Consider the following 27,292-nt stretch of genomic DNA (forward strand, 5'->3'; position numbering starts at 1 on the left):
GACTGATCAATGGTTTATTCCAGAGAGGAAAGCCCAGGCTGAATGTCTCCCTCCCCACCCGCAAGCCCCCTCCCAAAGCCCCCATATAGGCCCTGGGTGGAGTGATAGGAGGGATGACCCTACCCTGCCGCCCTGGTCTGGCCTCCTGCCCAAGCCCGAGGCCCTGTGACATGCAGCCTGGAGGGTCACCAGAGGGAAGAGCCAGACCCTGACGGGGCAGTGGGTAGGAGTGGGGGGTGCCGTGCCACCCTTGTCAGTCACCTTGTCAGTAGCTCCTGCTGTCACCTGTGCAGCCACACCTTCCACTCCAGGGGGGCAGCGGGGCCAGTCGCTATTTTCAGGGATGGGTTATGTCGTGTCAAGGGCATTGCCAGTCCCGGTAGGCGGGAGAGAGGAATGTCTTGGCTAAAATCACTTTGCCGGCCAGGACAGCCCAGCCTCTGGGGACCCCAGACTCAAAGTGGGTGCACCGGAGCCCTACGGCCTGGGCAGGGTGATGCCAAGACACTGCGAGGTTTCCCTCTGTGGCGGCCAAGGGCTGCAGGCTCTGCTTGGCTGGGCATTGGTAGGTAGGAAGAGAGGACACATGGGGACAGTCTTCTCCTGACAGTGCCAGGCTGCTGGGAAGCAGGAGGTGAGGCTTTGTGGGTGACAGAGGGGCGGCTGTCCTGGCCTGCCACCTCCAGACCACATCAGGGGGACGGGGCTGTGGGCGAGACAGTCAAGGGCCTAGAGACAGCAGGGCGTGGGTGGGACAGGCAGGCTGATGCCACATGGGTACTTACTGCTGACCCCGTGTGCAGCCCAAGAGAAGGAGGGTGGTGGGTCAGAGGAGGCCCCGCCTATCCTGCCCCAACCGTGGGAGGGCCTCTGAGTGCAGAAGCCGTGGCGACATTAGGAGTCACAAGGCAGGAAGGGGCCTGAGTGGAGCGTGGCCCATGGGGAAGGGGGGAGGCCAGGACTGCACCGGGAGGCCAGGGAGGGCTGGGGGAGGCAGGTGCAGGGTGGGCTCCCTCCCACCTAGACGAGCACAGCAGCTTAGGAGGCGAGAGCAGCAGGGTCAGCAGAGAGAGTGGGGGTGCGGTGCCTCCTGCCTGGAGTTCACGGGGCCTCGTTGGACCCGATCCCGTTGCCTTTGTTGACGTAGAATGGCCGGTAGTGAGGCTGTGGGGAAACAAGAGTGGTCAGGGAGCCCGCTGGCCAGACCTGCCCCACCCCAACTGCCCCCCGGAAGCAGCAGGGTCCAAACCCCAATAATTCTAGGGGCTTCGTGGCCTGACCTATAAGATCTCTCTCCCCCGTGATCAGGGGTTGGTCCCTGATGTTATCAAAACCTCCAAGTTAAAATCCTAATCAGAGTTCATTCCTGCCAACTGGTGGTGAACTTGAACCCCCGCTCGACATCACGCTGGCTGAGCCTTCTCTCCACCACTGCTGCCATTCGTGTAGCCCTTTCTGCGCCACGGAGCTTCGCAGCCCTGTGCCGAGCTCTGTACGGGTGGACTCATTTCAGTTTTACAACCGCCCAATTAAATGGATCACTGTTATCATATCCATTTTATGGCTGAGCACACCAAGGCAGAGAGAGGCTAGGCAACTTGCCCCAGGTCTCTCAGCTGGCAAGTAGAGGAGCTGGAATTCGAGGCCCAGCAGACTGGCTCAATTCCACCCCACACACACACAGCATCACTTCTCGAGTTGAGAAAGCTTCAAGCGTTTGCTTCTGCTCTCTCTACCATCCTCCCTGATGGAAGGTCGCACGGAGGGAAAACAGCTGCCCCAGCCCCGCGCAGTCCCAGGCTCCCCGCCCCGACCCCCGGGGACAGAGCCCAGTGGCAATTCTCCCAGCCTCCTCTGTGCATGGCACCTCCCGGTGATTTCATGAAATCAGCGCCTATCTCCCCCAATCACTTCATCAGGCCCCGAGAAGTCAGCCCTCTAGGCTGCAGTGGAAGCTGCTCCTTGCCCCTGCGAGCACTGTCAGCCCCTAGGGGATCTCAAGGAGGAGATTTGTCCCTGAGCTGGGGCAGAGACTGAGCCCACCCCCATGCCCCACTGATCCCAGGACAGGAGACACCATCCCCCACCTCCTGCAGACACCCAAGGGCAGTCACAGCCCCAGCCCTTGGCCTGCCTGCTGGGATGTGCAGCTCCTGGGCAAAGCCTTGCCTATGTCTGGGGTCTGTGGGACGCCAGGGCTGAGAGACCCTAGCTTGGACCTTGGTTAAGCCACCCCTTAAACAAAGGAAGGCACTGAGACTCAGGGAGGGGAAAGGACACAGAAAAAGTCACACAGTGGCAGAGCAGGACCTGGGACCAGCTCTCCTGACCTGCAGGTGTCAGCCTGGAGCCCAGAGCAGTCCACAGGGCGAAGTGAGTAGGCCCGGGAGTGGCTGAGCCTTGCTTTCAGGAAGGCCACAGATCAGGGAACCCTAACCAGGCGCTGTCTGGTGAGGAGCCTGGAGTGGTGTGTGGGCAGGAACATGGTCCCATGGCATCCGGGCAGGTGCTCCCCCGCCCGTCCGCTTCCTGGCTGACGGCAGGTGAGAGTTGGAAGAGCTATGAAATCATCCAGCTCATCCAATTTATGTTACAGAGGGGAAACTGCGGCACATAGGAAGAAGGACTCACACAAGGTCACACAGCAAGTTAGAGGGCTGGGGCCAGACCCCAGGCATCGGACTCCTAGGCCAGCCTCTCTGCACACCAGCACCTGCCTCCATTCTGCCAGCACTAGGTGCTAGCTGGGCACCGGAACCCTGTCCTTTCAGGGGTCTCAAGGTGTGATGAGGGTTTCCTGTGGAGACCCTAGCTCTGGGAGGGTGGGAAAGCATGTGGTAGGGAGGGGAAGGACCAAGTCTGGGAACAGAAACCTTCTTTTTTCTCCCCATATCTGCTTTTTGCAGTCCTGCTGTTGCAATGCCCCTGGGCCCAGCTCCAAATTACACACATGATCACTTAGTTCCCATCGCTAGCAAATTAAAGATTCTCTCCAATTAAACCAGCCCCAGTCGCTCTTTGTGGTCCAGAGCAAATCACCTCCCCATACTCTGACCTCCAAATGCAAAGCCAGCAGGAGCCAGTGCTGCGGACCCTGTTTCCGCAGAGCCTCTGGTGCCACCCACACGCGGGGGAAGCTGGCCGGCCCTCAGCAGGGCCTAACGTGGGCCTTCAGGAGAGAGACGCTCGGGGGACAGAGGCTCAGCATGTAAAGGACAGTCCCCAGTCACTGAGGCCTCGGCAGGGGCCAGGCACATCAAGGCTAAAGGGCATTGGGGATCCTCGCAGCACCCACATTATAGAAAGCAAGAAACTGGCCGGGCGTGGTGGCTCACTCCTGTAACTCTAGCACTCTGGGAGGCCAAGGCAGGAGGATCACTTGAGCTCAGGAGTTGGAGACCAGACTGAGCAAGAGCGAGACCTCGTCTCTACTAAAAATAGAAAAACTAGCCGGGCATGGTGGTGCACGCCTGTAGTCTCAGCTACACAGAAGGCTGTGGCAGGAGGATCCCTTGAGCCCAGGAGTTTGATGTTGCAGTGAGCCATGATGATGCCACGGCACTCTAGCCTGGGCAACAGAGTGAGACTCTATAATAAATAAATAAATAAATAAAGCAAGAAACAGAGTCCCAAAGAAGGAACCCGACTTGCCCAGGATCCCACAGTCAGAGGGTCTGGACCCCCCAAGGCCATACTTCCCTACTGTGCCACTTTTCTGGTGCCTCTGGCTTAGGGTCATTAGATATCGAACCCTAAATACATTTCTAACTTCTCATCCCAATAGCCTCTGTGCTGTCAGAGCTGGGCTATTATCCCCAAGGAGGTGGGACCCATGTCTAGCATATCCCCTGAACTGAGCGTTCTATAATCCCAGAGCCGGCAGAGACCAAGCTGTCATTCCGTAAGCATAGACATCTAACCACCATTTGCCAAATAAAAAAACAAGCGCCCACTTTACAGGTTAGAAAACTGAGCCCCAGACAGTGTGTGCTTAGCTGGTCCCCTGCCTGTCGGTCCTGGGTCTCTACTACCCTTTGCTGTGTGTAGGCGCTCAGGCCACACTGCCTGCCTCCTCCACCCTGCAGCTACGAGAAGTAACAGGAAGACCGGGTACCCCTGCGGAGCCCCCCTCAGTGCCCAGGCCTCTGGGCGTGCCTGTGCCCAGGCAGGCTCTCCTGGCGGCACGTCACTCACCAGCAAAGTCTGCTTGCCGGATTTCCAAGTCTGGGGCTGGGCCTTGGGGGTCTGGCTCCGCATGAGGGAGGGGTAACCTGGGAAGACAAGAGGCTCTGGTCAGAGGCAGCTCGGGCTGGGCTGGCAGCAGCACAGCCACCTTCTCCAAAGTGACCGCCAAGCGACATCCAGCCCATTACCAAATTCAAACACCTGAAGAAGTGTGCAGCAGCCATGCTGCAACTGAAAGTCCCGGGAGCCTGGCCCAAGGGAGGAAGCAGCGAGACAGACAGGAGGAAGGGAGCCAGCCAGGTGGGCTGGGCCAGGCAGCAGGGGAGTGCCACTCCCAAATCCAGGTCAGCATCATGCTGCTCTGCAATGATTTCCATCCACCCACTCTGGAGGGTCCCACCACAGACCTCTCCCCTCCCTGAGGCCCAGGAGAGCCCTTCCTAAGCCCAAGGTATGTGACCCTCAGTGCTGGATGCTCCCATTCACTACTGAGCCCCACTTGTGCTGAGCACCGTGCCGGGGACCTTGCATGTCTCCTCGTGTCGCCCCATTTCTGTGAGCTCAGCAGTTTGCCCAACTTGCACAGCTTGTAAGCAGCAGTCAGGATTCGAAACCAGGTTTTGCCAGACTCCGAAACCCACAGTAATGTTCCTTCCACCCAGCTCTGCTGCTCTCCACTAGCCAGAGACCAGGCCCAGAGAGGGGCTGTCATTTGCAGTGTGGCCACCGCCCAGGGTTAGGGCAGCAAGCCCAAGAGGCCCAGAGCAGGTGGTGCTCTCTGGGCTTGGTTGCGAAGGTGCTGGTGCAGGGTGGCTGCCCTGCCACCCTCCCTGGCTCCTCCCCTGCAGACCCGAGGGATCTGTTAGGAGCTCTGGTCTGCAGAACAGTGGCTAGCACTCTGTGTCAGCTGCCAGCCTGCAGGGACAGGCAGAGGTGCCTGGGGAGAAACAGGCCGTGACCTGGACTCCAAGGAGCTCAAGAAATAAACAGGGTCTGTCCTGGGTCGGGCCTCTGTCCAGTGAGGCTGCGGCCTGCCCTGCTCTAAGTGAGAGTGGGCACACCAGGCCCAGGGACCTGCAGCACTGTCAGGCTGCGGCTGGGCTGGCCCTGCCGGGTTGGCCCCAAGAAAGGAGGCACAGTGGGGGAGGCAGAGCAGAGAACCCAGGTCCTTCCTGCATCTGGGGGTGGGGCAGCTTTGAAAGAGGGGGTTCCATGGGTCCCGAGTGGAGATTGAGAGAGGGGGATCCAGGCCTCACCTCTCAGTTCTCAGAAAGAAAATCCCATGGCAGCCACAAGAGAGGCGCGGATGGGGATGGGGTGGTGGCCCAGGAGACCAGCCCTGTGCAGCAGGCAGAAGCCCGGCTAGAGAGGGAGCTGGGGTGGCGGGTGGGGCATGCATCCCTCTTCCAGGGAACTCCGGGGAGGAGGGACCAGGACACCCAAGAAGTGGCAGAGAGCCCCCATAGGATGTTCCACCTGCCCCGCTGAGGGAGAGGAAGGGAGAGGGATGGAAAACGGGCAGGTACCGGGATTATTTTTAAACAGCCCACTGCGGTCCACTGGTTTGGAAAACTCTGCAGTGGCCTGTCCCAAGGTGCTGAACTGATAGGGGGTTTTCCCAGTGCCTGCTGGGAGAGAGAGAGGCATTAGCAGCATGTTGCTAGTCCCAGGAGGGGCCAGAGGGACTCACGTCTCACTCTGGGGGGCTGTGACCCCCGGAAGCCACTGTCCAGCCTCTGGAACTGGCCTGGCAGCCGTGAGCACGCTCTGCCCCAGGGTTGCTGGGGTGAGTGCAGGGGGCTCAGTCCACGCAGGCTGGGGTTATCCTCCACACAGGGCAGCCCCTGTCCAGAACCCTTGTCCAAGGCCATTTTCAGTGAGCCTGGTGAGCCTATCTGCATGACGGTGAGAAGAGGTGATCCTGGGCTCTGCCCCTCGGGCACAGTGCATGTGCAAGAGGCTCTCTCATGGCCTTAGACAGAGTCTAGCAGGCTGAGGGGGAGATACTGGAGAGTGTGAAAGCTCCAAACCATGCCTGAGGGTGACCACCTTTCCTGCCAGGGGGCTTTTGGTCCAGGCTTGACCAGAGAGCAGGAAAGGCAAGTCCTGCAGCTCACCAGGCCTGGCCCAGGGGTAGGACATCCCCAGGGGTCCTGCAGGCTGGGACCCTCTACTCGTATTCCCTTCTCCTTTGCCTTACTGATAGCTCCAAGACTCCCTACCCAGGCATAGGCTGGGACCCCAGGCTGGAAAGGACAGCTGAGTCCTTTCCAACTATGTCCCTTCCAGTCTCCAGGCTGGAAGAGACATAGAGCCACCTCAGAGGCCACTGCATGGGGTCTGTCTGTCTTGAAAGTCTGTTTCCCTCCCCACTGTTCCACCCAACCTGCTGATGCTTCTTCCAGGCCAGATGTTTTGGACACCAGAAGAGAGACAGAGTCACTCCCACCACAGCCCACCAGAGCTGTCCCTGGGGTCTTCCAAGAGAGACATGAAGGCCTAGGATCTATAGCTAGGGTCTCATTCAAGCCTGTCCCTCCCCAGCATGACCCCAACCAACCCTAGGGAACGGGAGGCATTGACCACTCAGCTTTGTCAAAGAGTGCTGCAGAGCACAGCGGCCTGGTGAGGGGCGTGGGGAGGGAAAGGACTCAGGGTGCAGGTGCTTTGGAGGCAGCTGCCTGCCTTTCCCAAAGCAACTTCTGCAGGACTGGCTCTGTGGGCTACAACCAAAGGTGGGAGTCTCTGGGTGAACAGGGTTAAATAAACTCTCTCCAGTAGGAAGGCAGAAGCACCCCAGGGTCTTGGAGGTGAGGGTACAGTGGGTGTGCCATGCCCCACCTTCCTGAGCATAGAGGCCTGTTGTTGCACCATTAGGGGCCAAGTGTGGTGAAACAAGCCCCCAAAACGCTGATGTGGCTGAGTCCCCCCGACCGTCATTTAGAACACAGACTGTGGTGACCTCCCTCGCTCTCGGCCCAGGGCCCTCTCCTTTTCAGAGTAAGGGAGGACCTGGCCAGAGAGGGGGCACAGACCAAGGCAGGGCTGGGGAGCACGGGCAGGCGGGGAGAGCTCACCTTTCAGGGAGAAGGAGGAGCTGCCCTGCACTGCAGGCAGGTCGTTGTCGGAGCTCTGAATGGAGGAGGAGTATTCCCAGACCCGGGAGGTGTAGTTACCTGGAGGGGCAGAGAAGGGGCGTCAGACCCAGGCAGCGGGGCTTGAGGGGCAGGATTGGGATGTGGCCAATTCCATGGCTCTTCCTCTCCAGCCCCTGGCCACGTCTCAAGCCAGGATGCCACTGTGTCCCCAGTGGCACGTCCCCAATCCCATCAAAGTGATCTTTCTAACATATAAAGAACAGTCATGTACCTGCTCTACCTAACGGCCCCTGTCCTTAGAATAGGGACAAAATCCTTAACTCGGCCCACAGCTCCTTCCCCCACCATCCCCACTGGCTTCCTTGCTTCCCCTCCCCTCCCCCCATCACTCAACATCCCAGCCAGACTGAGATCTGTGTCGCACACACCAGCCTCTCTCCTGCCCCAGGCTGTGTCCAGCCCAGATCCTCTGCCTAAGACACGCCTCCTGCTCCCCACTCTTAGCAAGTTCACATATGGGGGTCCTCAGGTGTCAGCTTACATGTCACCGCCCCCAAGTCCACAAGTGCCTCGGCCCCATACCCACGTCACCCTACACCCCGTCCCCCACGCTGCAATTGCACGTTGGATTGTCCGTCTCCCCAGTGGGCTCCACTCGAGCTGTGTATGTGCCCAGCTGGCCCCACACCACACCTGGTGCCCGGCACAGGGCCTGGTTCCTAGAAGGTGCTCGCTGCGTGGTTGGTGGATGCACGCATGAACGCGTGAACAAATAAGTGCACACACATCCTCAAACCTGAGGATAGAGGCAGCTGATCAAACTCCTGAGATACTATTTGGCAAGCTGAATAGGCTAAAAAAATGTTCCCGTGCAAGCTTGCCCCTGTAGTTTGTGGGGGTGCGGGATGGGGGTCAGGCCAACTCAGATGGCTCAGCCTTCTCCAGTGCCCACTGGGCCCAGCGGTCCTCCCCCCTGGCTGCCTGCAAGGAGGGCGGGGGCTGGCCTTTGGGTCAGGGTCATGGATGACTGGGGCTGCACCTGACCCAGCGCCGAGCCCTCCCTAGGGGTATCAGGAAGCCTCCGCCTCGGGGCCCTCAGTGGGCACGTCCACCCAAGGTGCAGCTCGCCCTGTCCTTCACTCTCTTCTTCAACTACTGTCCCCTGAGCCCCTCCTACTCTTGAGGCTTGGGGTCGTAGCAGCACACGGGACAGACACGGCTCTGTCCTCATGGAGCTCACATCTACTGCACGTGTGGAGGTGGGTGCAGTCGGTCACAGCTGTGAATCCAGTTCTGGGCATGGAGGCCCGGCCCTGCCCTGTCCGCCGGGTGCCCGGCCCTGCAGTCTCCGTGGGCCTTGTCCTCACTGAAGAGGCTTCCCGGGGCTGTGTCTGGGACAGGGGCTCTGGCGGAGCTGGCCCAGGCCCCTCCCTCCCTGCACATGGCTGGCACACACCCCGGAGCCCGGGACAGAACCAGAGCTCATCACGGCCCTGGCCTTGGGCACAGCAGCCCCCTCGGCACTGGGCACAGGGAGACCCTGCACTTGGAAGCTGCCCCTGGGGAGGCCACGTCCACACCCCCACTTCACCTCTTCTGGGTCTTAAGGTGTCACTCCCTCGCCTCTCGTGGGGACAATGCCTCCTGGGTTTCTGGGGATGGCACCGTTTCACATCATGCCTGCCTTTCCATTCACAGCTAAGCTAATTTGTTCCAACCACGGTAGGACTGTCAGCGGAGAACATGCAGATCCGTAAAGGTCCTCTGTGGGTCCTCAGGCCCTGCCACTTGCTGGGGTGGCTGCTCACCCCATTTCCCCCAAATCATCCTTCAGAGGTAAGAGGAGCAGGTGGACTTGGCGATTCCCAGGGATGTTTTTCCTCCAGCCTAACTAGCAACGTCCTGTGTGTGCGCACACACAGACACACACACACACACACACACCATACGCACACAGACACACACACAGACACACCATGCACACACAGACACACCATACACACACAGACACACACACCATACACACACAGACACACACACACACACACACACACACACACACAGACCATACGCACACAGACACACACACAGACACACCATGCACACACAGACACACCATACACACACAGACACACAAACAGACACACCATACACACACAGACACACACACCATACACACACAGACACACACACAGACACACCATACACACACAGACACACACACAGACACACCATACACACACAGACACACACACCATACACACACAGACACACACACAGACACACCATACACATACAGACACACCATACACACACAGACACACACACAGACACACCATACACACACAGACACACCATACACACACAGACACACCATACACACACAGACACACACACAGACACACCATACACACACAGACACACACACCATACACACACAGACACACACACAGACACACCATACACACACAGACACACCATACACACACAGACACACACACAGACACCTATACACACACAGACACACACACAGACACACCATACAGACACACACACAGACACACCATACACACACAGACACACCATACACACACAGACATACCATACACACACAGACACACACACCATACACACACAGACACACCATACACACACAGACACACCATACACACACAGACACACCATATACACACAGACACACACACAGACACACACAGACACACCATATACACACAGACACACACAGACACACACTTTAGGCTCAGCAGGACTCCTCCCAACCCGTGTCTGGGCCCCCACATTCATCTCACGCTGGGGAGCCCAGCCCTGGCCCTGACCGCACCCCCTCCTGCCTGCACAGCCCCCACGGGCCCTGCCCACCCTTGCGCTGAGCCTCCACCCACCTTTGGTGCCGTAGAGATTGCCGAAGTTCTTCTGGCTGGTCTCCTTGGAGAAGCGGCTGGGCGAGGAGGGCTGGTACGATGTCCGGGCCCCCCCTGTGAGACACAGGAAAAGAGGGCGTCATGGCAGAAAGGGGGTCGGGCTCAGCTCAGGGCCTGGGCCTCTGCCTGGAGGGGTCTGATGCAGGCCTCCCTGCCCCCACGCGGCGCCCAGAGCCTGCCACGGACCTGCATTCCACAGGAGAGGTCCTTTGGGTCTAGCACAAGGTAATCGCTTAGTTTCTCACCCAGATTGGGACACTTTTAAGAGTAGAAGGGGCTGTATTAATAATTGCGCTGAGAGCATCAGGTGTAACCCTGGGTGGTCCTGGAGAGACTAAGGCTTATGGTCACCTAGTTGGGGGGCTTTGGGGTTACTAGGAGGCTGGAAAAGCCAATACTTCCCTCCTGAGCCAGCCCCTGTGTGAATGAGACCCCAGAGGCTGGGAAATAGGGTGCAGGGGAGAAAGGGGGCATGGCAACTGTGGGGGCACGGGCAGAGGGCTTGGCCAAACCAGGGTCGAGCCACCTAGAGGTGCCCTGATGAGCCGGGCCTGAGAACATCCCCCAGGCACCCAACAGATGCTGCAGCCTAGCCCTGGGGCATCCGAGCCTCACCCCACCCACCTGGGCTCCACAACAGCCTGGTGAGGGGGGCAGAGGGTACCAGCACCCCCACCTTACAGATGAAGACCATGAGCTGCTCCCTGCATGTGTTGGGGTCCTCTGTACCTCTTCCCCTCTGCCGAGCCTCAGACTACACCACACCCTAAGTCCTGCTGCCAGCTCAGCACCTGCAGGTCCCTCCTGGAGCCCTTGGTGCCAACGGTTCCTCTCCCCCACCCCATCACCCCCGCCCATCATGGTCGTGCCTGTTTATGGAGCAAACGCTTCCTTGGAACTGACATTCCTGGGAAGGTCACAACCACTGCCCAATCCTATCAACTCCGAAACTCCCAGATTCTGGGCCTGGTGGCCCCTGAGTGGCCCGAGTGGCCTTGTTTCCCAACCTCCTTGACAACTGTCTTGGCCCTCCCCTGGCCTCTACCCTGAGCCTGGGAGCTCCCAGAGGGCAGATTCCGCCTCCCTCCGTCTGGGGCGCAGGCTCTGCCCACGGGCCTGGGGCAGGGATCCAGGGGAACCTGTTCCTGCCACCACAAACGTCACACGATGACTCACAGCGACAGGGCTAGCATTTGAGTTCCACCTCCCTCCCCTCCTCTCAGATAGGGATACTGAGGCCAGAAGGAGCAGCAGCCTCCCCAAGGTCCCCGTGTCCTGAACTCTTGGGGTGACATCTCGGCAGGTCCTTCCCCCCACCAGGTGCTGCTCTGCTCCCCTCCCACAGCCTGCAGGGGCTGGGCCCTCTCCCTTCGCAGGGCAGCGGGCACGCAGGGGCCGGCAGGGACGTGGTGCCACAGCAGGGCCCAGTCCCTGGGCCAGCGGGGCCCAGGACTGGGCCGGGGCGAGGCAGGGGCGGGCTGAGGAGGCCGGTCAGCACAGCTCACGCTCTCGTCCCACCCAAAAGGGCCATACCAGGAATGTTGGAGGGGGGGACCTGAGAAGCCCAGGTGTTGTTTTCAAATCGGGTGGGGCCGCAGAGGTTCTTCTCCACTGAGCTCATCTCTCCAAAGCCCCAAGTCCCTCCCGTGTGCGTGTGTGTGTGTGTGTGTGTGTGTGTGTGTGTGTGTGTGTGTGAGAGAGAGAGAGAGAGAGAAAGAGAGAGAATTACCACTCAGGGCCTCGCGGATTCCCTCCCCAGCCCCTGTGCCTTCCCCATGCCCCCCGCCCCTGCCCCTGCCCCTCATGTGCATGCACACACCCCTCTCCCCCCGCAGCAGTCTTGGCACGCCCACCCTTATGTAATGGGCATTGTTGTGGTTTGCTGCTATTGCCCAAGAATGTGACAGGCCACCACAGGGCAAGGACAGGCAGGCACTGGTCCTGTACCCACCTGGCCATCACCCTGCAGGCTGGGACTCCACAGGGTCTGAGGGCCCAGGTGTCAGGGGGCATAAATGCAGAGGAGGAGCCCTCCCCCCACTTCCCCTGGGAAGCAGAGGTTCTGGGGGAGGCAGCTCCCCAGCAGAGCTCGAGACCCACAAAAAGCTGAGCAAAAGCAACACGCAGCTCCAGCCTGGCAGAGGTGGGCCCGGGAGACCCTCTGGAAGGAAAGAGAAGCAAGGGTGGGTGTGGGCTTGAGGCGAGGGAGTGGGGGGGCCTGCCTGGGTGGAGGGAGGGTCCCTCCGAGATGCCGGGCACCAGATAGTGTGTCATCTAAACCAGGACACTTCTGGTCATGATCTTCTCGGTGACCACGGGTGGACAAAGGGACTTCTCCAGGCAAACTGGATACACAGTTACCCCCTCCAGAAGGCACCTGGCTGAGAGTCCCTCCACGGACTCTGGGGGCCCCTAGTAGCAGGCGGACACCAGGCCTGGGCCTCAGCCTTACCCTTGGGCGTCAGGTACATGGAGTATCTCTTCATGGGGTCCGGCGCAGTCCACTCACTCCCGTAGCTGTTCGTGTAGTTGTTCATGTAGCGATGGTCGCCACCTGGGGAGGGCAGAGGGCGGGTGGGTGGGCAGAGGGGCAGGTGAGGAGGAGGAGCTGGCACTGGCTGAGTCAGCCCACAGTCCGCCACTCTGTCCCAGGGAGAGTCCAGGTTCTGTGGCCTTGGAGAATGTGACGCTCTGCTGCTGAGCTTTTGGGGAGCAGGGGTGTCTGCAGTGAGCCAGCCCCCCTCTTGCACTGCCCGTTTGTGAATGTGAGCCCAGGCACTGCACTTCGCAGTTCCTGTTGTGCTGTTGGTATCCACTTCTTGTTTGATCTGTACATCAACCCTTGGGCAGGTATGAACATCCCCGAGTGACAGATAAGGAAATTGAGGCTCAGGAGGTAATAGAAGCAACTTGCCTAATGTCACATGTCAACAAGGACAGAGATGGGGTTTGAGCCCTGGACCCCCACTTCTGGTCTCAGTCCCAGCCGCTGCTGAGAGCCTAAGGTGGAGGAACAAAGTCCCAGGGATCCAGGAGCTGAGCAGAGCGAGCTGCTACAGGGGGACACCCACCTGCAGACCCCCCAGCTCAGATCTGCTGCTCAACGCTTGACTTCCCCCAGCTACCCTCCACCCCGTTCCCTTCTCTTATGACTTCCCCATCTTCTACTTTCTCTGTCCTGCCCTCTCCCTCTCTTCTGGGCAAGAGGAGGATGAGTGGCTCAGACCCTCAACCCTCATCCTTCATCGCCTGTGCCTAGCAGGGGCCTGGCACACGGTAGGTGCTGAGAGCATAAGCCATTGCCCTCCTCCGTGCCAGCCCAGCCCTCCGCCCCACCGAGCCCAGGGAGGAGCAGCCTGGTGCCTCAGCCCCTGGGCCTTTGGGGGTTGGGATGAGCCCCTGGTCCAGTGGGCAGGTGGCACCAGGGCGGAGGGGATGGTCACTCCAAGGTCTGACTCACCAGCCACCACCCCCTGCCTCCTACAGCAGACACACTCCCCACAACCAGGCAGCGGCCACAAAATAAAACAACGCAGAGGCAGGGGAGCCTCCCCCAGCGGCCCCGGGCACAGGTGCGGGCAGCTGAATCAGCAGTGCCCATCCCTGCTCCTGGTGCCACCTCGCTGCACACCTTGTACAGGACACAGGGCCACACCTGCACAGAGGCCATGGCCGGTACCATCGTGACCTAGAAATGGGACAGCCAGCCGTGGGGAGGCTGAACGGTTCCCGAGAGGCTCATGGGCCACCCCGCCCCAGTCAGGGCCATCCTCCCAGGCGGGGCCGGACCTCACCTGAGGGGTGTGTAGCCCAGGAACGATGATTGTCACACTCCTCAACCCCACTGCTGCAGCTACTGGCAGCAGCAGCCCCTGGGATGCCAAGACACAGGAGGCTGAATGGCAGAGTGCTAAACCCCTCCGAACTTCCTACCTCACTGCACCCTTTGAAAGAAACGCTTCCCTAAGCCTCAGCCTTCTGTCTGTAAAGTGCGGTCCCCCCCTCAGGGAAAAGACTGCAACGTGCAGGACGAGCTCAGCACAAAGCCCGGTACCCAGGGAGCACTCAGTCATCGTCAGCGGCCGTCACCATTAGTGTCACCCTATTGTCATTAGAAGGAGGATTTCAGGATCTGAGTGCCGTTTGAAGCCAAATGATTGTCTAGCTGAAATGGCTTATCTGTCCTTGGATGTGATTGACGGTCCCCCACATTTCACGGGGGCACTATGTAATATCACTGTCACTAAGGTACACAGAACCCTGACCCTTCTGCACACGCCTTCTCCTCTTCACCCCAAAGAATCATGTGCTCCCTCTAGAGAACAGACTGGGATAATTTTCTTTGGGGTGTTCGTGGCTGGAAGGGTAATCAGGTTGTACTCTCATGGCCCTGTCTCTGGCCAGGGCCACTGGGTGGGGCGTGGGAGAAAGTGCCCAGGCTTTGGGCCCTAAAGGGACTGGCTAGAAAATGACTTTATATGAGGCAGTTGCTCAGGTTTGGAGGCTTTCTGTGAGACAATTCAGTTGACCTCTGCAGGGACAGCGTGAGTCAGATGAAAAGCTGCCTTCAGGGAGCTGGTGAGTCACAGAGACGCTGTGTCCCACCGTCCCCAGCCCAGCCCACCAGGCCAAGTCCAGCCTCTGGCTCAGGGTGACAGGCAAGTTCTCCCTCCAAGCACGGCTGCAGTTCTAGGTCACATCTGCTGGAGTCTGCAAAGCCACCAGCTCACAGTCTGCCCCCTACAAGGGGCAGCATCCATGCAGCTGCTGGATTGGGCCTGACAATCAGATGTAGATCCGAATGAAACCAGTCCCTGAGTTTGATGGATGGCCGCAGAGAGGAGGCATTTGTGCAGCCAGTGCCCGGATGCTCCCCGCTCTGGAGGCCCCTTGCAATAGTCGCATGACTTTGGCAGCAAGTTCAAAGGGGGGTCAGAATCCCTGACTCTTATGTGGAGTGGGGTTCGGGTGGGTGGGAACAATGAGGGCACAGCCAGCTGAATGCCAGCTGCACCAGGCAGCAGGAATCGACCTGGGAGAGAAACGCCATGGCCTTGGGCCAGGCCACTAGAGGAGACCTACCGTTCTCCATGTGGTTCCTCTCAATGAAGTTACGGCCCAGGTCCGCCTTGCACATCTTCTCAACGTGGCGCATGCACACATTGAGCAGGTCGTCCTTGAAGTTGCCCAGCGACTGCCCCAGGCCCTCCCCCTCCAGCAGGACGTGATACGTGGGCAGGGGCGGGGGGAGAGAGTAATTGCTCATCAATGCGCCAAATTCCTACCAAGAAAGGAAAGAAGCCATTATTAACATCCTGGGCCTTTGTGAGCTATGAGGACCCTTCTCTGCAGGGGGCTGTCACGGTCCAGCTGGAAGACTCAGTGCTGGCTGGGTGCTGGAGGACCTGAGTTCTAGCCCCGGCCCTGCTATTAACTAGCCCCGCTTTTTCTCACTGGACATTCGTTTCTTATTCTGTAAAGTGAAAAAAAGGTTCAACTGAAATCCACTAGATGCCAGCATCCCTGATGGGACTAGCATTCAAATATGTGACTCCGCAGTTCCCACCTCTAAACCAGTCGTGTCTACAGCATAGAGGTTTATGAGACAGACACGAGCTGGGGGGACTTTGGGAGTGAACCCACTAAGTAAATGCAAGGAATTATGATGACCAGCCCGGTCAGTCTTGGTGGTACTCCCACCTTCACAGGCCACGCTCAAGCCCGCCTGGATGCCTTTGCACTTCTCACTTCTCTTGCCCCTCTCCAGAGAATGCTTCCTCCTCAAATCCTAACCAGCCTCCAGACCCAGTCCAGACTCCTCCTCCACAAAGCTGTCTCAGGTTTCTCCAGCCTGCTTGCCCTTCTCTGAGCATCCACAGGCACTTATCTCCGGAGCCGTAGGCTTTATCATTTAATTACACACTTTCCTATATTGTTCCCTAATTGTACATGTTTTATCTTCCCAGCTGCATTGCAGTTGCTTGGGGGCAGAAACCATGTCTTACACTTCTCTATTTGCCACAGCACCTAACGGAGTACTGGGCACGCAGCGGTGCCTAACACACTGTAGCAGATGGAAGGATGGAAGGACAAATAGACAAACAGACCAGATCAAAGATAACAAGGATGCAGCACTCATGTGCCGCTCCCCCTATGCCCAAAGCAGGCATCATTAATCAATCACAGAACTCTTTCTTACTGAACCTGGAGCACTGCTGGTACATATCAACCAAAGTTGGTACCAAGTGATATCTGTGTGCCCTCTTGACAGCAAGGTAGGGAAATGGATTGTTTGGAAGAATTAAATGGACAGATGGAATGGAGCTTGGAAGGATAGTTGGATGGATGGTGGATGAATGAACCGGTGGTTGGATGAATGATGGATGAGGGTCTGGGAAGGTGGATGGGGAGACTAAGGGGTCGAATGGTTGGAGGAGTCACTTGTTACCTGCAGAAACAGCACCGAGTCACTGATGCTGTGCAGCTGCTCTCGGGTCTGTTTGTCCTCATGCAGCACCTTGGCCCTCTCGTCCAGCGCATCCACGATCACCTTCACCTGGTCCACGGCATCCTGCTCCCGCTGCTCCAGCGCAGCCCTCACCTCCTCCTTCTGCTTCTCCAGGTCCCGCACCAGGTCCCGGAAGTTCTGCTCCAGGATGGCCTTCTCATTGGTGGTGAAGCTCTGGGTCCAGAGTCAGGGGAAGGAGAAAGCAGAGTTTAGTAAGGAAAAAAAAAATCTCCCTAGTGGGATACATCTTTAGGTTCCCAACACAGGATCAGGGCACTCCCACTGCCCCAACCTGGGAAGCCTATTTGGCAAAGAGTCTCAGTCAAAACACCACTGAGGAATGTCACCTGCTGACAGAGATGGCCAGGGGTTTTTTACAGCCCACCCTTCCTTATCCAACTATGGTTCCTTCCACTTGGCGGGATGAGCCATCACTCCACACTTGAGTGACTCCTACGGGCCCAGAAATTCTCTCATGCCGCAGGACACATTCCCAGAAACCCCAACCAGAGCCAGACATTATTCAGAAAGTGAACTGGCTGGCTGCTTACGTAGCCAGGGTCAAGAGTCAAGGATTTCAGCTTGTGATTCGCAACTACCCAAACCATAGCAGACATACATTTAGCTACACTGGACAAGTAGGGCAGAAACGGCATGTGTTTGGTGGCTGGGTAGTCTTGTGGGCAGAGCAGACATTGGAGGACATTGGAAGACACATTAAAGGACAGATCTGGGATGATATTTGCTGGGATGATATACAATGAGGCTAGAGCCCATCTGGATGCCTGGCCCAGGCTGAGAAGGGGAGTGGGTGGGAGAAGCCAGAAGAAACAAGCATGGGACATCAACACGGGCCTGAGACCTCGAACAGGAGCCTAGGCCTGCCTCCTCCCAGGCACGACAGGTGGGGTGAGGGTGCAGCCAAGTGATCCTGGGGGCTGCTCACCTTGATGCGGTCCTTCTCCTTCTGCCACTTCTCAGCTTCATCCTCAATCTCAATGATCTTGAGCTGCAGCTGCTCCTTTTGCAGTGACAGCTCTGTCTGCAGGGAAAGGGATTGGGTTGGAGATGTCAGGAGGAGCAGGCGGAAGAGAACCAGAGAACCAGGGAGTGGGTCCATCCAGGAAGCAAACTCTCAGACAGGGCTCATCACTCATCCTCTCAGCCCTTCATTCAGCAAGTTTTTGTCGAGACCTCAGGTCTGCCAGGTGCCGTGCCAGTCGTCAAGTTCCAGCAATGAGTCAAACACCACCTCGCCGTACCTCAGGCCACCAGGGCCAAACATCCTAGCCATGTCTTTATAAGGGCTAAACCTCTGCCTGGCTCCTCCACCCAGCATGAGCAGGAGGAAAGCTCATTTGTGGGGTTCGTCTCCTTTCAGTGGACTTGGAGCCACTGGGGAGAGAAAGGAAGGGGACCTGGCCCAGCTCGGGCCAGCCCCACCCTGGGGAGTGTCTCCCAACAGTAACAGTGCACAACGTTTCTATGGCATGACGCGGGCCCGTGTTGCAAGCAGGAGCCAGGGTTGCCGCTGGCGAGGGCTCCGTCTGGGCAGGCACGGCCATAAACCTGTTTATGAGAAAGGGAATGTATTCTGCAGTTTTGGCAAGATAGGGATTTTTGCCCAGTGTCTCTAGGGAAGGAGAAGACTAGAGAATGAGGCTGAGAAGGGAAGGTTCCAGGGACCCCTGCTCAGGGGAGGATGCAGACTGCTGGGGTCTGGGGTGAGTTGGAGGAGGTGCTATCAGGAGGGTGGTGGGACATTGGCTCCCATATCTCTACCTGCCTTCCACTCGGGGAAATGCCCTTCTCTGAAAACCAGCTACAACCGAGAGGAGAGGGGCAGCACGAGGCTAAGGCCAATCCCATTCAACCAAGCCAAGAGGCACCTCTTGTTCTGCTGGGCTCCCCTCCAGGACTCTCAAAGCCCCTCCAGCTTGGAAGACAGGTGGCTGAGCTCCACCTGACAGGCAGGAGGACCAAGGCATCCAAGGCAGCCTTGGATTGCTCACGACCTCCCCGCGCAACTGAGTTTGGAATGCAGAGTCCCACCCCTTTCTCTGGCTGTCTCTCTGAGTGACGCAAAAGCGTAGTGAAGGTGAGGAAGCCACAGACCAGCAGGAATGTGAGCTCTGTGGGCAAGGAGTCACGAGCACTGGGCTCAGAGCTTCTCCACACGGCACACCTCCCGAACACCCACCAGGCCGGGGGTACCACGGGGTGCCTGCTGCGGGGTACCATGGGGTGCCTGCTGCAGACTCCCAGGGAATGGACTCGATGGTAGCTAGCGCTTCCCTGGCTTTGTAGGAAAAGGTGCCCGGAGGGTGGGCAGGCCTGGGCCAGGGGCCACAGAGCTCCCCAGACAGAGCCCTTGATCCCATGTCCTGCCCACCCCCAGCAGCACCACACTGCTGGGCTCCCTGGGCAACCAGACTCTCAGTTGTTCTCAGTAAGCATCTGCCCTCCACCCCAGCAATGGGCTGGAAATCCCGTAGCACGAACGTGCCGTCATCAGAGATGGAAAAGAGCTGCCAAGAGGAGAGGACCCTAAGGAGACAAGGACAGGGATTTGGCCTGGTCTCTGGAAAAAGGCCGGGAGAAGCCAGCAGCCGCTAGATACAGAGGGCCGGTGGAGAGTAAAGGGAGGAAGACCCACCGCTGACGCGGGGACTCGACCCTCACACTCTGAGGATGCAGAGCCCCAGAGCCCAGAAACAGGCTGGCAGACCCAACAGCCACGGAGGCCCCTGAGGAGCCGGGCGTGGCGGGAGGATCTGAGCTGTGAGGAAGAGGCCAAGAGGCTGGACAGTGGGTCTGTCCCGGGCAACTGTCCCAGCCCTGTAGAGCTCCCGAGACAGGCCTGAGCTCGAGGGGACAGCGGGAGCCCCCCCCCACCTACTGCAGCTGAGATTTCCTAACTGGGCTTGGTGATGGAGGAGTTGGCGCCTCAGTTTCTCACCCCACCCCACCGCCCCAGAACAAGGCTTGGTGGGGAGGAAAGCAGGGAGCAGAAGTGCATCCCTCCCCCCACCAGGCCTGTCACAAATGGGGAAGGGAAACCTTCCATGACATGAGCCATGGGGACCGGGACCAAGTTCATCCCCAGCACAGGATGGGGAATCCAGTAGTTGGAACCTGGTGACCAGACAGGTGGCCTCCACCAGTTCCTTCACTTCTCATGCCTCAGTAGCTCCATCTGTTCCACAGAGGCGGTGAGAGGACCTCCAGGGAGGCTGTGGGATGGACTGGGATCAGGGAGGGAAGCTCCCAGAAAGAACCTGGCACACAGCAAGCACTGACTAGGGTCCCCATCGTCACTGTGAGTGGGCACCTTCCAGGGCCCAGGTGCTGTGCTGAGTCCTTTCACCCGCACCATGCCCAGAGGAGGGAGTGCAGAGCGGTGGGCAGGAGAGCCAGGCATAGGCAGGCGAGGGGAGCGGGCAGGTGTGGTCAGGCGAGTTTTGGCGGTGTTCAGTGGTGAGGACGGTGTGTGTCGTTGGCTTGGGCTGCAGATGTAGTGCGTACACCGTCCAAATACAGAGTAAAGAGAGAGGCGTGCAAGGGGGATGGGGAGGCTAAGACAGTAGGGCCGAAGATGCAAGACAGAGCTTAGCTTGTGGACAAGCGAAGATCAGAGGAAGCCTGGGGGCAGGGGCGGGGGGACAGGGTGGAGGTAGGAAAAGGGGGTGAGGGTGGGCTGACCACCTGCGAGTGGAAGAAGGTGTGACCAGAGAAGGTGAAGGCCAAGGAGGCAATGCCTGGAGTGAGCAGAAGTGCACAGGGGAGACCTGCTGGGAGCAATGTGGCTGGGGCCGAGGGTGAGGAAAGGTCTCCCCAGGTGAGATGGATTCGCTGGCCAGGCAGGAGGAAGGAGGCATTGAGTATGGGGGTGGAGAATCCAGCGGGGCTTGGAACAGTGTAGTGTCCAGGCCAAGGGCAGAGAGAGGCCAGCCCCTGGGATCCGTCCCGTAAGAGAGTGAGGGAACAAGGCGGCGGGGCTGAGGTATGACAGGAGAGCCGGAAGTGTTTGCAGGCGAGCTGGAAACCTGTGAGGGCAGGGCTGGAAGCGGAGACAAGCTGTCTGCAGCAGTGGGCGGAAGAATCGGTCCGCATAGAGGAGAGACGAAGCCTCCTATTTCTTTGGGGCGCTGAGGAAGTCGGACACAGGCTGGGAAGGGGCCTTGCTCCCACAGCACGCCTCGCAAGACCAGACTTGCAGGGCCCAGCGGGCTCTCGGGAGGGACCTCGGGCTGGGAACCCTGTGCTGCTAGAACAGTCCTTTCTCACACTGGGATGAGTCCTACCCTGCAGGGGGAGGAGCGTGTGGGGTGAGACCTCCAAGGATGCTGCTCTTGGCAATTTTCCCTGCACAGAAAGTAATGCATTAGGGATGGCTCCAAAGATGTTGGGCTGTTCTTCAGCACTAGGGGAAGGAGGGAATGTGACTTTGATTACTAAGCATCTACTATGTGCCAGGAATTTCCTCCTTTAATCTGCAAAAGCCCATTTTACAGATGCGGGACACCAAGGCCTAGGGACATTACGTAGCTTGCCTGAGTTCACATGGTGAGAAAGCGGCGAGGCCAAGTTGCGACAACAGGACTCGGATGCGATTATGTGGCCTGAAGAGCAGTGACTGCAGGCTAGCCTCTGTGTCGTCTGCAATATTGTCCCTCCCTTCAGAGCGAGCCTGGGTGGCCAACCCCACCCAGGCTCTCTCTCCATGTCTCAGATGGTGCAATTTGGAAATTCTACTTCTTTCTTGGGCCCCCCTTTCTCTCCCAATACCCTCCCCCTCACCTCCCTCTCTCCCTCCTCCCTTGGAATGTGGTTGAAGCCCCTGATGTGTGACAGGGCCTCAGCTCCCCACAGCCCCACCCCTGCCCACACCTCCCTCCCGACTTCCTCCTACTCCCCGCTTCATTCCCTCACCCTGCCCAGGCCTGTCCTTAAATGCCTGCTTTGTTCCCTTCTCCCACACTCGTCTGGTGATGTCTGGGATGGGCCCTGTATGGGCCACCCAGCCTTGAAATCCTTCGGCCTTGGGTGAGCAGAGGTTTCCCTGAGAGCAGATGGGTGGCACAGCAGCTGGCAGAGCCTTGGCCTGGATGGCGACTTCAGACACAGACACACCTGAGCACTTACCTGGACAGATGTACCTGCATGGCCCCCGGGGAAGGGGAGATTGGCCATGATCTTCCCCTAGCCCGGATTAACCACAGGGACTGTCAGCGGTGACATTTGCCAAATGAACCAGTTAATTGCCAAATTTGTACTCTCAGACAAATGGTAATTATCTGGATAAGAATCTGAACTGCTGGATGGATTTCCCCATTTCCACCCAGATGTCAAACAGCCCAGTGTCAGTTGGTCCGCTTGACTGGGGTTCACTGTTCCTTCTGCTCCCTCACAGCCTCAGCCCAGGGGAGGGCCAGACAGAGCAGGGAAACACCACCCTGGCTGTCTGCGGACCAGCGGCAGGCCCATGGGGCAGCCACCGCACCTCCCTGGGCCTTGATTTCCTCATGGTGAAATTGGACTTCTGATTTCTGATTCCCACCTGGCTATGCATCATTAGAATCCCCAAGGGAGACTTTTAAAAACACAGTGATACCCGGCGATTCTGGTCTGAGGACTGCTGTTTAGGAGCCACTGGCCTCGGTGATCGCAGGGAGACCCTTCCAACCTTTCGGGAACAGAAAGGTTTAAAATGGCAGAGAAGATTCCCAGCTCTGCCACTCCTGAATGCTGTGACTTGGGTCAGTCTCTTGGCATCTCTAAGCCTGTTTCTTCACCTGTGAAATAGGTGCAATAACCTTCAGCCCGCAGGACTGCTGTCAGGAGTGACCACGCAAGTGCCGAGCACCTGGCACACAGGTGTGCTCGGCACAGACTGGGTTGTCTCCTGCCTGCCTGTCACCTTCCGCCCCTGCTTCCTGTCTCTAAACCTCTTTTGTTTTGCTTCCCTCTCAGCACCCAGAGAGGCATCCCACCTCCTTTCTCATCCACCCTGCCCCAGAGCAGGCGTTCTCCCCCAAGATCTCCAGGGGAGGAGATCTTTAGCCTGGCCCCTTTTCCCAAATCCCAGCCACTGCTGTCTGCCAAAAGAGCTTTCCCGCCCAGCCCAGCACAGCTCAGAAACTCAAGGGCTAGTGTCTGCCCCTGTCCAGCAGCCTGGTGGCACAGCCTTCATGGAAGAATTGGACAATGAAGTGAAAAACAAAGTCCTGGGCCATGGTGGAGAAGGGAGCCGAGCCCAGTGTTGGAGTCGAGAAAGGACGAGGTGCTGTGGCCGAGCCCCTTCAGGGTGACACTCGTGGGTGAGTGTCTCCACACATGCCTTGTCATGCTGTCACCCCAGAGCCCAGGCCAGACCAACGACAGGGCAGGGCCACCCCAGAGCAGGTAGGTGTCCACCTGGGAGGGGTCCTAGCCTCCTGGTGTGCTGCAGCAGGAAAGAGTTGAGATGGACAGAAGGAAAGGACACAGAGAGGGATGCACAGGAACATTTTAATCTCACCCACCTAACCTTGCCTGGGAGATGTTCAAAGGCAAGGGGTGAACAGGAGGCATTTAGGGAATTCCCTTGTGACATCTGGCTGGAACTAGAAACATTCTGACCCAGGGGCCACCAAAAGAAGGGACTGTCATGTTGTCACACCAAATTACCTATCTCTAACAAGGACTCAGCTGGGAGTCTGTAGGTAGAGCTGAGGCCCGGGAGATGAGCACCCACAGCCATGGGTGTCATCTACAGCCCCACGCAACCAACCGAGACAGGTCCAAGGTGACCTCACCAGGCCTCCCCAGCAGGCCTGCAGAACGGGTTCTGCACTCGGCTCCTTGCAGAAAGCTATGTGTGGGCCGATGTTTGGGTCTGCAGGAGATGCCTCAAAGGATGCCGGGACTGGCATGCTTGCTCACGTTGGCCACCGACCCACTAACCCCGCTCTGTGCTAAGGTCCCCCACATCTGACATTCCAGCAGAGCCAGGCCTAGACAAAATGCTCCGCCCCAGCTCAGAGCCTCGGCTGCTTGGCCCTGCCTCCCCCGGCTCTCCCTGTGCCGCAGGTGCACGCGCCTGTGCACACACACGCACAGGCTGCCCAATGCTCCCACAGGTAAAGTCATCCCAGTGGACCTGGCATTTTCTCCCAAAGCACATGTATCCTGAATGCCATTTCCTCAGGGCCCTTTCCTGGACGCGCTCTCAAACACTGGAAGAGGACTTAGGGGCTTCTTCCTGGAACAAAAACCTCAGACAGGTCCCTTCCTTTCTCTGGGCCCGTGTCCCATCTGCAAGGTGAAGGAGCATTGCCAATACTCCACCAGGCCTGCAGTCTGCCCTCGGGACATTTACTTACAGCTGCTTCTGTGTACCTGGGCAGGTGCTCCGCAGTCCTGTCTGCGCGTCTGAGCTCTGCCTCCTGACCTACATCTCGAGTGTCAAGGACAAGGACAGTGTCTGTGTGTCCCACGGCAGCCCCCGCACCAGAACGTGAGCTCTGAGCTCCTGCCACCTCCAGACAGGGCTGCCCAGGACACTTCTGCCCACCAGAACCTCCTCTTCCAGGGACATTCAAGCTTTTCTTAAGTAGAGACACCCTTGATTCAGCTAAAATTGGGGGCTGAACTCTACATAGAAAACAGATTAGTAAGAGTGTGCTTTGCTCGCCATCGAGGGGGGAGGCTGCAGCCTCTGTCTTCCTGGCACCTTTTTGCCTCCTGCCCCACCCTGAGGCCTCAAAGGCATTTCCAAGAATCCTAGGGCTCCGTGGGGTAATTTGAAAACCAACAATCTAGCCCCAGTCCTTGGTTTCACATATAGGGAAACTGAGGCTAAGAGAATAGAAGGGCCTTATCCATAGCTTTACAGCTAGTTAGAAGCAAAAACTGGGTCTGGGACTCGGTCACATACCCTAAAACCCGTCCTAAGGCTCAGCAATTTCCTGGTGTCTGTGGATGAGGATGGTCACCCTTTGTTCTGTTTGGACTTCCCGGTAGGCTCCCTAGGAATGGATCTCACAGCCCCTGCCCCATCTCTGTCTCCCAGTATGAACTTGAAGCTGGGCCAGGGTGGGAGGATGGGGGGAGCTGGGAACATCTTCCTGCCAAATGAGGCTTCTGGAAAGGATCTGTTCCCATCTCTAACTCGCCCCTCCCCGCCAAGGGGTGTGGGCGAAAGGTGCAGGGAGAGAGTAATCAACAAACTCGTGGTCAGGAAGGCCGGGCAGGGGGGGGGGCCCTGTGTTGCCCCATCCTGAGGGGTGCAGAGGCCCTCGAGGAAAGCTGAGTCCCCTGCACTGGTGGCCAGGAGGTTTGTCCCGGGGAGGTGGCCCACAGCAGAGAGCTGTGTTGCTGCAGAGGCAGTGGGCCTAGCATCTGTGGGGAAAGGGCAGCAGTGCAGCTGGGCCCTTAGCCCAGTTCACCTTCCCCAGGGTGCTACAACCACAAGCCTGCACTCGCCTCTGCTCCTCCCCATGGAAGTACAGGCAGAATCACTCACTTAACTCATGCAAACACACTCACCTATCACATACACAAATATACGCAAACATCCACAAATGCACATAAACACCAACATGCACATAAACCACACACATATACAGATGATCCTTGACTTACAGCGGGGTTAATTCCCAATAAACCCATCATAAATTGAAAATATCATAGATCGAAATTCATTTAATACACCTAACCTACCAAACATCATAGCTCAGCCTCACCTACCTTAAACATGCTCAGAACACATACATTAGCCTACAGTTTGGCAAAATCATCTACTAGAAAGCCCATTTTATGATAAAGTGCTGAAGATCTCATGTACCTTTATTAGATACTGCACTGTACTAAAAGTCTATCACTTTCACACCATGGTAAAGTCGATCCGTCGTTAAGCTGAAGACGGTCTGTCTACACACGAACCCCCACCCTCACCGGTAGTGTCCATCTGCAGGCATAGGCACGTCCACACGCCACCACACATGCAAAGCACACCAGGCCCAGCTGAGACAAGGACAAAGGAGGCTGTGGGGGATTAGATCGAACAAGCAGCCACTGTACCGCAAATACAAACTGCAAAACCAGTAAAAAGGACCTTACTGTGGCCCCCAAAATTCCCTCCTTCTGGTGTCTTCCCTTACCCGCCACCCATTCCCCAGGGGCCAGTCCTGCTCAGGTGGGAAGAATTTTCTCTCCCTTTAAGCAAAAAGAAGAGACACCCCAGCCAGGCAAAGCCCAGGAGGGAGTTCTCTACCACTGGGTCTTATTCCCTGATGTGAACTGAACTTACCCATGACTCAGTCAAACCTCCAATCTTTCTGAGCCTCTATTCGCTCATCTAGGAAATGTCCCTGTCTCCCGAGACCTCAGGGGATTGGGGAGCCCCCTCTGCCCCCCCACCCAGCCTGGAGGGACAGAGGGGAAAGAAATGTTTTCAGAAAGAGCCAAGGGTAGCAGAGACGTAAGCCCTCCACACCAGGACGCCCAGTGGAGAAGACCAAGGTCAGAGGGGCAGGAGTGAGGGAGGAGAGGCCTGGAGGGGCAGCCAGGGGCCCCGGCACGCTACCTCCTTCTCGGCCTTGGCCTCTTCCACCGTCACGGTGCTGTGATTCTTGTGCTCCTGGAACATGCAGAGGTAGCAGATGCAGGTCTGGTCGGTCTGGCAGAAGAGCTCCATGGTCTTGCCGTGCAGGGGGCACTTGCGGGCCTCGAAGTCCCGGATGGGCTCGAGCAGCTGGTGGTCTCGGAAGGCGGCGCCCTCCAGGTGGGGCTTGAGGTGCAGCTCGCAGAAGGAGGCCTGGCACACCAGGCAGGACTTGACGGCCTTCTGCTTGTTGCCGATGCAGGAGTCGCACAGCACCTCCTCGGAGCCCGGCTTGGGCCGGGAGAAGAGGCCCGCGTCGGCCCGGGGGTAGCTGTTCCGCCGGGCCTCTCCCGGCTCCACGATGGACACCGTGGGCTTCCGGGGCTCCGAGAAGATGGACTTGCGCAGCTGCAGCTCCCCCTTCTCAGCAAAGGTGACTGGCGGCTTCTTGGCAGCCCCCAGCTGGAGCCCCGCGTACGGTGACCTCCTGCCTTCCACCGAGTCCATGCTGAAGTAGTTGGAGCTCTTGTCGTCCGAGGACTCGACAAACTGGATAATGGGCCGCCGCCACTCGTTGCCCGAGAACAGGGCGCTCTTCCCTTCCCCTGGCTTCAGGGTGGGGCCCAGGCTCTTGCCCTCGGCTGTCTCGCTACTGTGCCCGTTGGTGGTCTTGGCATCCTTGCCGTCGGCCTTGGTGCCATTCTCCAGGCCGCCATTGGGGCCCGAGGGGCCACGGGCATCCCTGGCTTCCGGGCTCGACCCGTTGCTCCTGGAGGCATCTGCAGCTTCCATCGCAGGTCGCTTGGCTGGTCTGTTTGGGGCTCACGGGGGCTACAGGGTGGGAGACCTTTCCGGCGGGCGTCTCGGCGGGGAGTGGGGCAGGCAGCCACAGGGCCCAGGGACACACCTGTGGGGAGAAGGGGAGGAGGGTGGCGGAGGGAGGGGCAGCAGCACAAGCCTGACACAACGGGCC

At 58.2% G+C, this 27,292-nt stretch overlaps 1 protein-coding gene across 3 annotated transcripts; it reads right to left on the reverse strand.

The window, feature by feature from the left end:
• TRIM29 (tripartite motif containing 29) lies at nucleotides 1-27,292 on the reverse strand. Of its 3 annotated transcripts, none has more exons than XM_076002588.1 (10): nucleotides 26,302-27,292; nucleotides 17,680-17,775; nucleotides 16,674-16,907; nucleotides 15,308-15,506; nucleotides 12,678-12,779; nucleotides 10,187-10,279; nucleotides 7,263-7,361; nucleotides 5,712-5,810; nucleotides 4,195-4,271; nucleotides 1-1,164 (listed from the first exon to the last, which is right to left on the reverse strand). In XM_076002588.1, the coding sequence occupies exons 1-10, from the start codon at nucleotides 27,109-27,111 to the stop codon at nucleotides 1,102-1,104; spliced, it is 1,872 nt and encodes a 623-aa protein (XP_075858703.1). In that variant the 5' UTR covers nucleotides 27,112-27,292; the 3' UTR covers nucleotides 1-1,101. The 3 variants fall into 3 exon arrangements, with proteins under 3 accessions (XP_075858703.1, XP_075858702.1, XP_012628974.2); XM_076002587.1 differs by having other exon boundaries at nucleotides 5,712-5,813; XM_012773520.3 differs by lacking the exon at nucleotides 5,712-5,810 and having other exon boundaries at nucleotides 26,302-27,290.

This window comes from Microcebus murinus, chromosome 4, assembly GCF_040939455.1.
Source record: "Microcebus murinus isolate Inina chromosome 4, M.murinus_Inina_mat1.0, whole genome shotgun sequence".
Classification (NCBI taxonomy): Eukaryota; Metazoa; Chordata; class Mammalia; order Primates; family Cheirogaleidae; genus Microcebus; species Microcebus murinus.

What these genes read in the sequence shown, in the direction of transcription:
- TRIM29 (XM_076002587.1), bottom strand. Translation starts at nt 27,111, where the DNA reads ATGGAAGCTGCAGATGCCTCCAGGAGCAACGGGTCGAGCCCGGAAGCC. An exon ending in AGGCCAAGGCCGAGAAGGAG is followed by an intron (nt 17,776 to 26,301) that starts GTAGCGTGCCGG and finishes CTTTCCCTGCAG; the next exon opens with ACAGAGCTGTCACTGCAAAA. An exon ending in AGGAGAAGGACCGCATCAAG is followed by an intron (nt 16,908 to 17,679) that starts GTGAGCAGCCCC and finishes CTCTGGACCCAG; the next exon opens with AGCTTCACCACCAATGAGAA.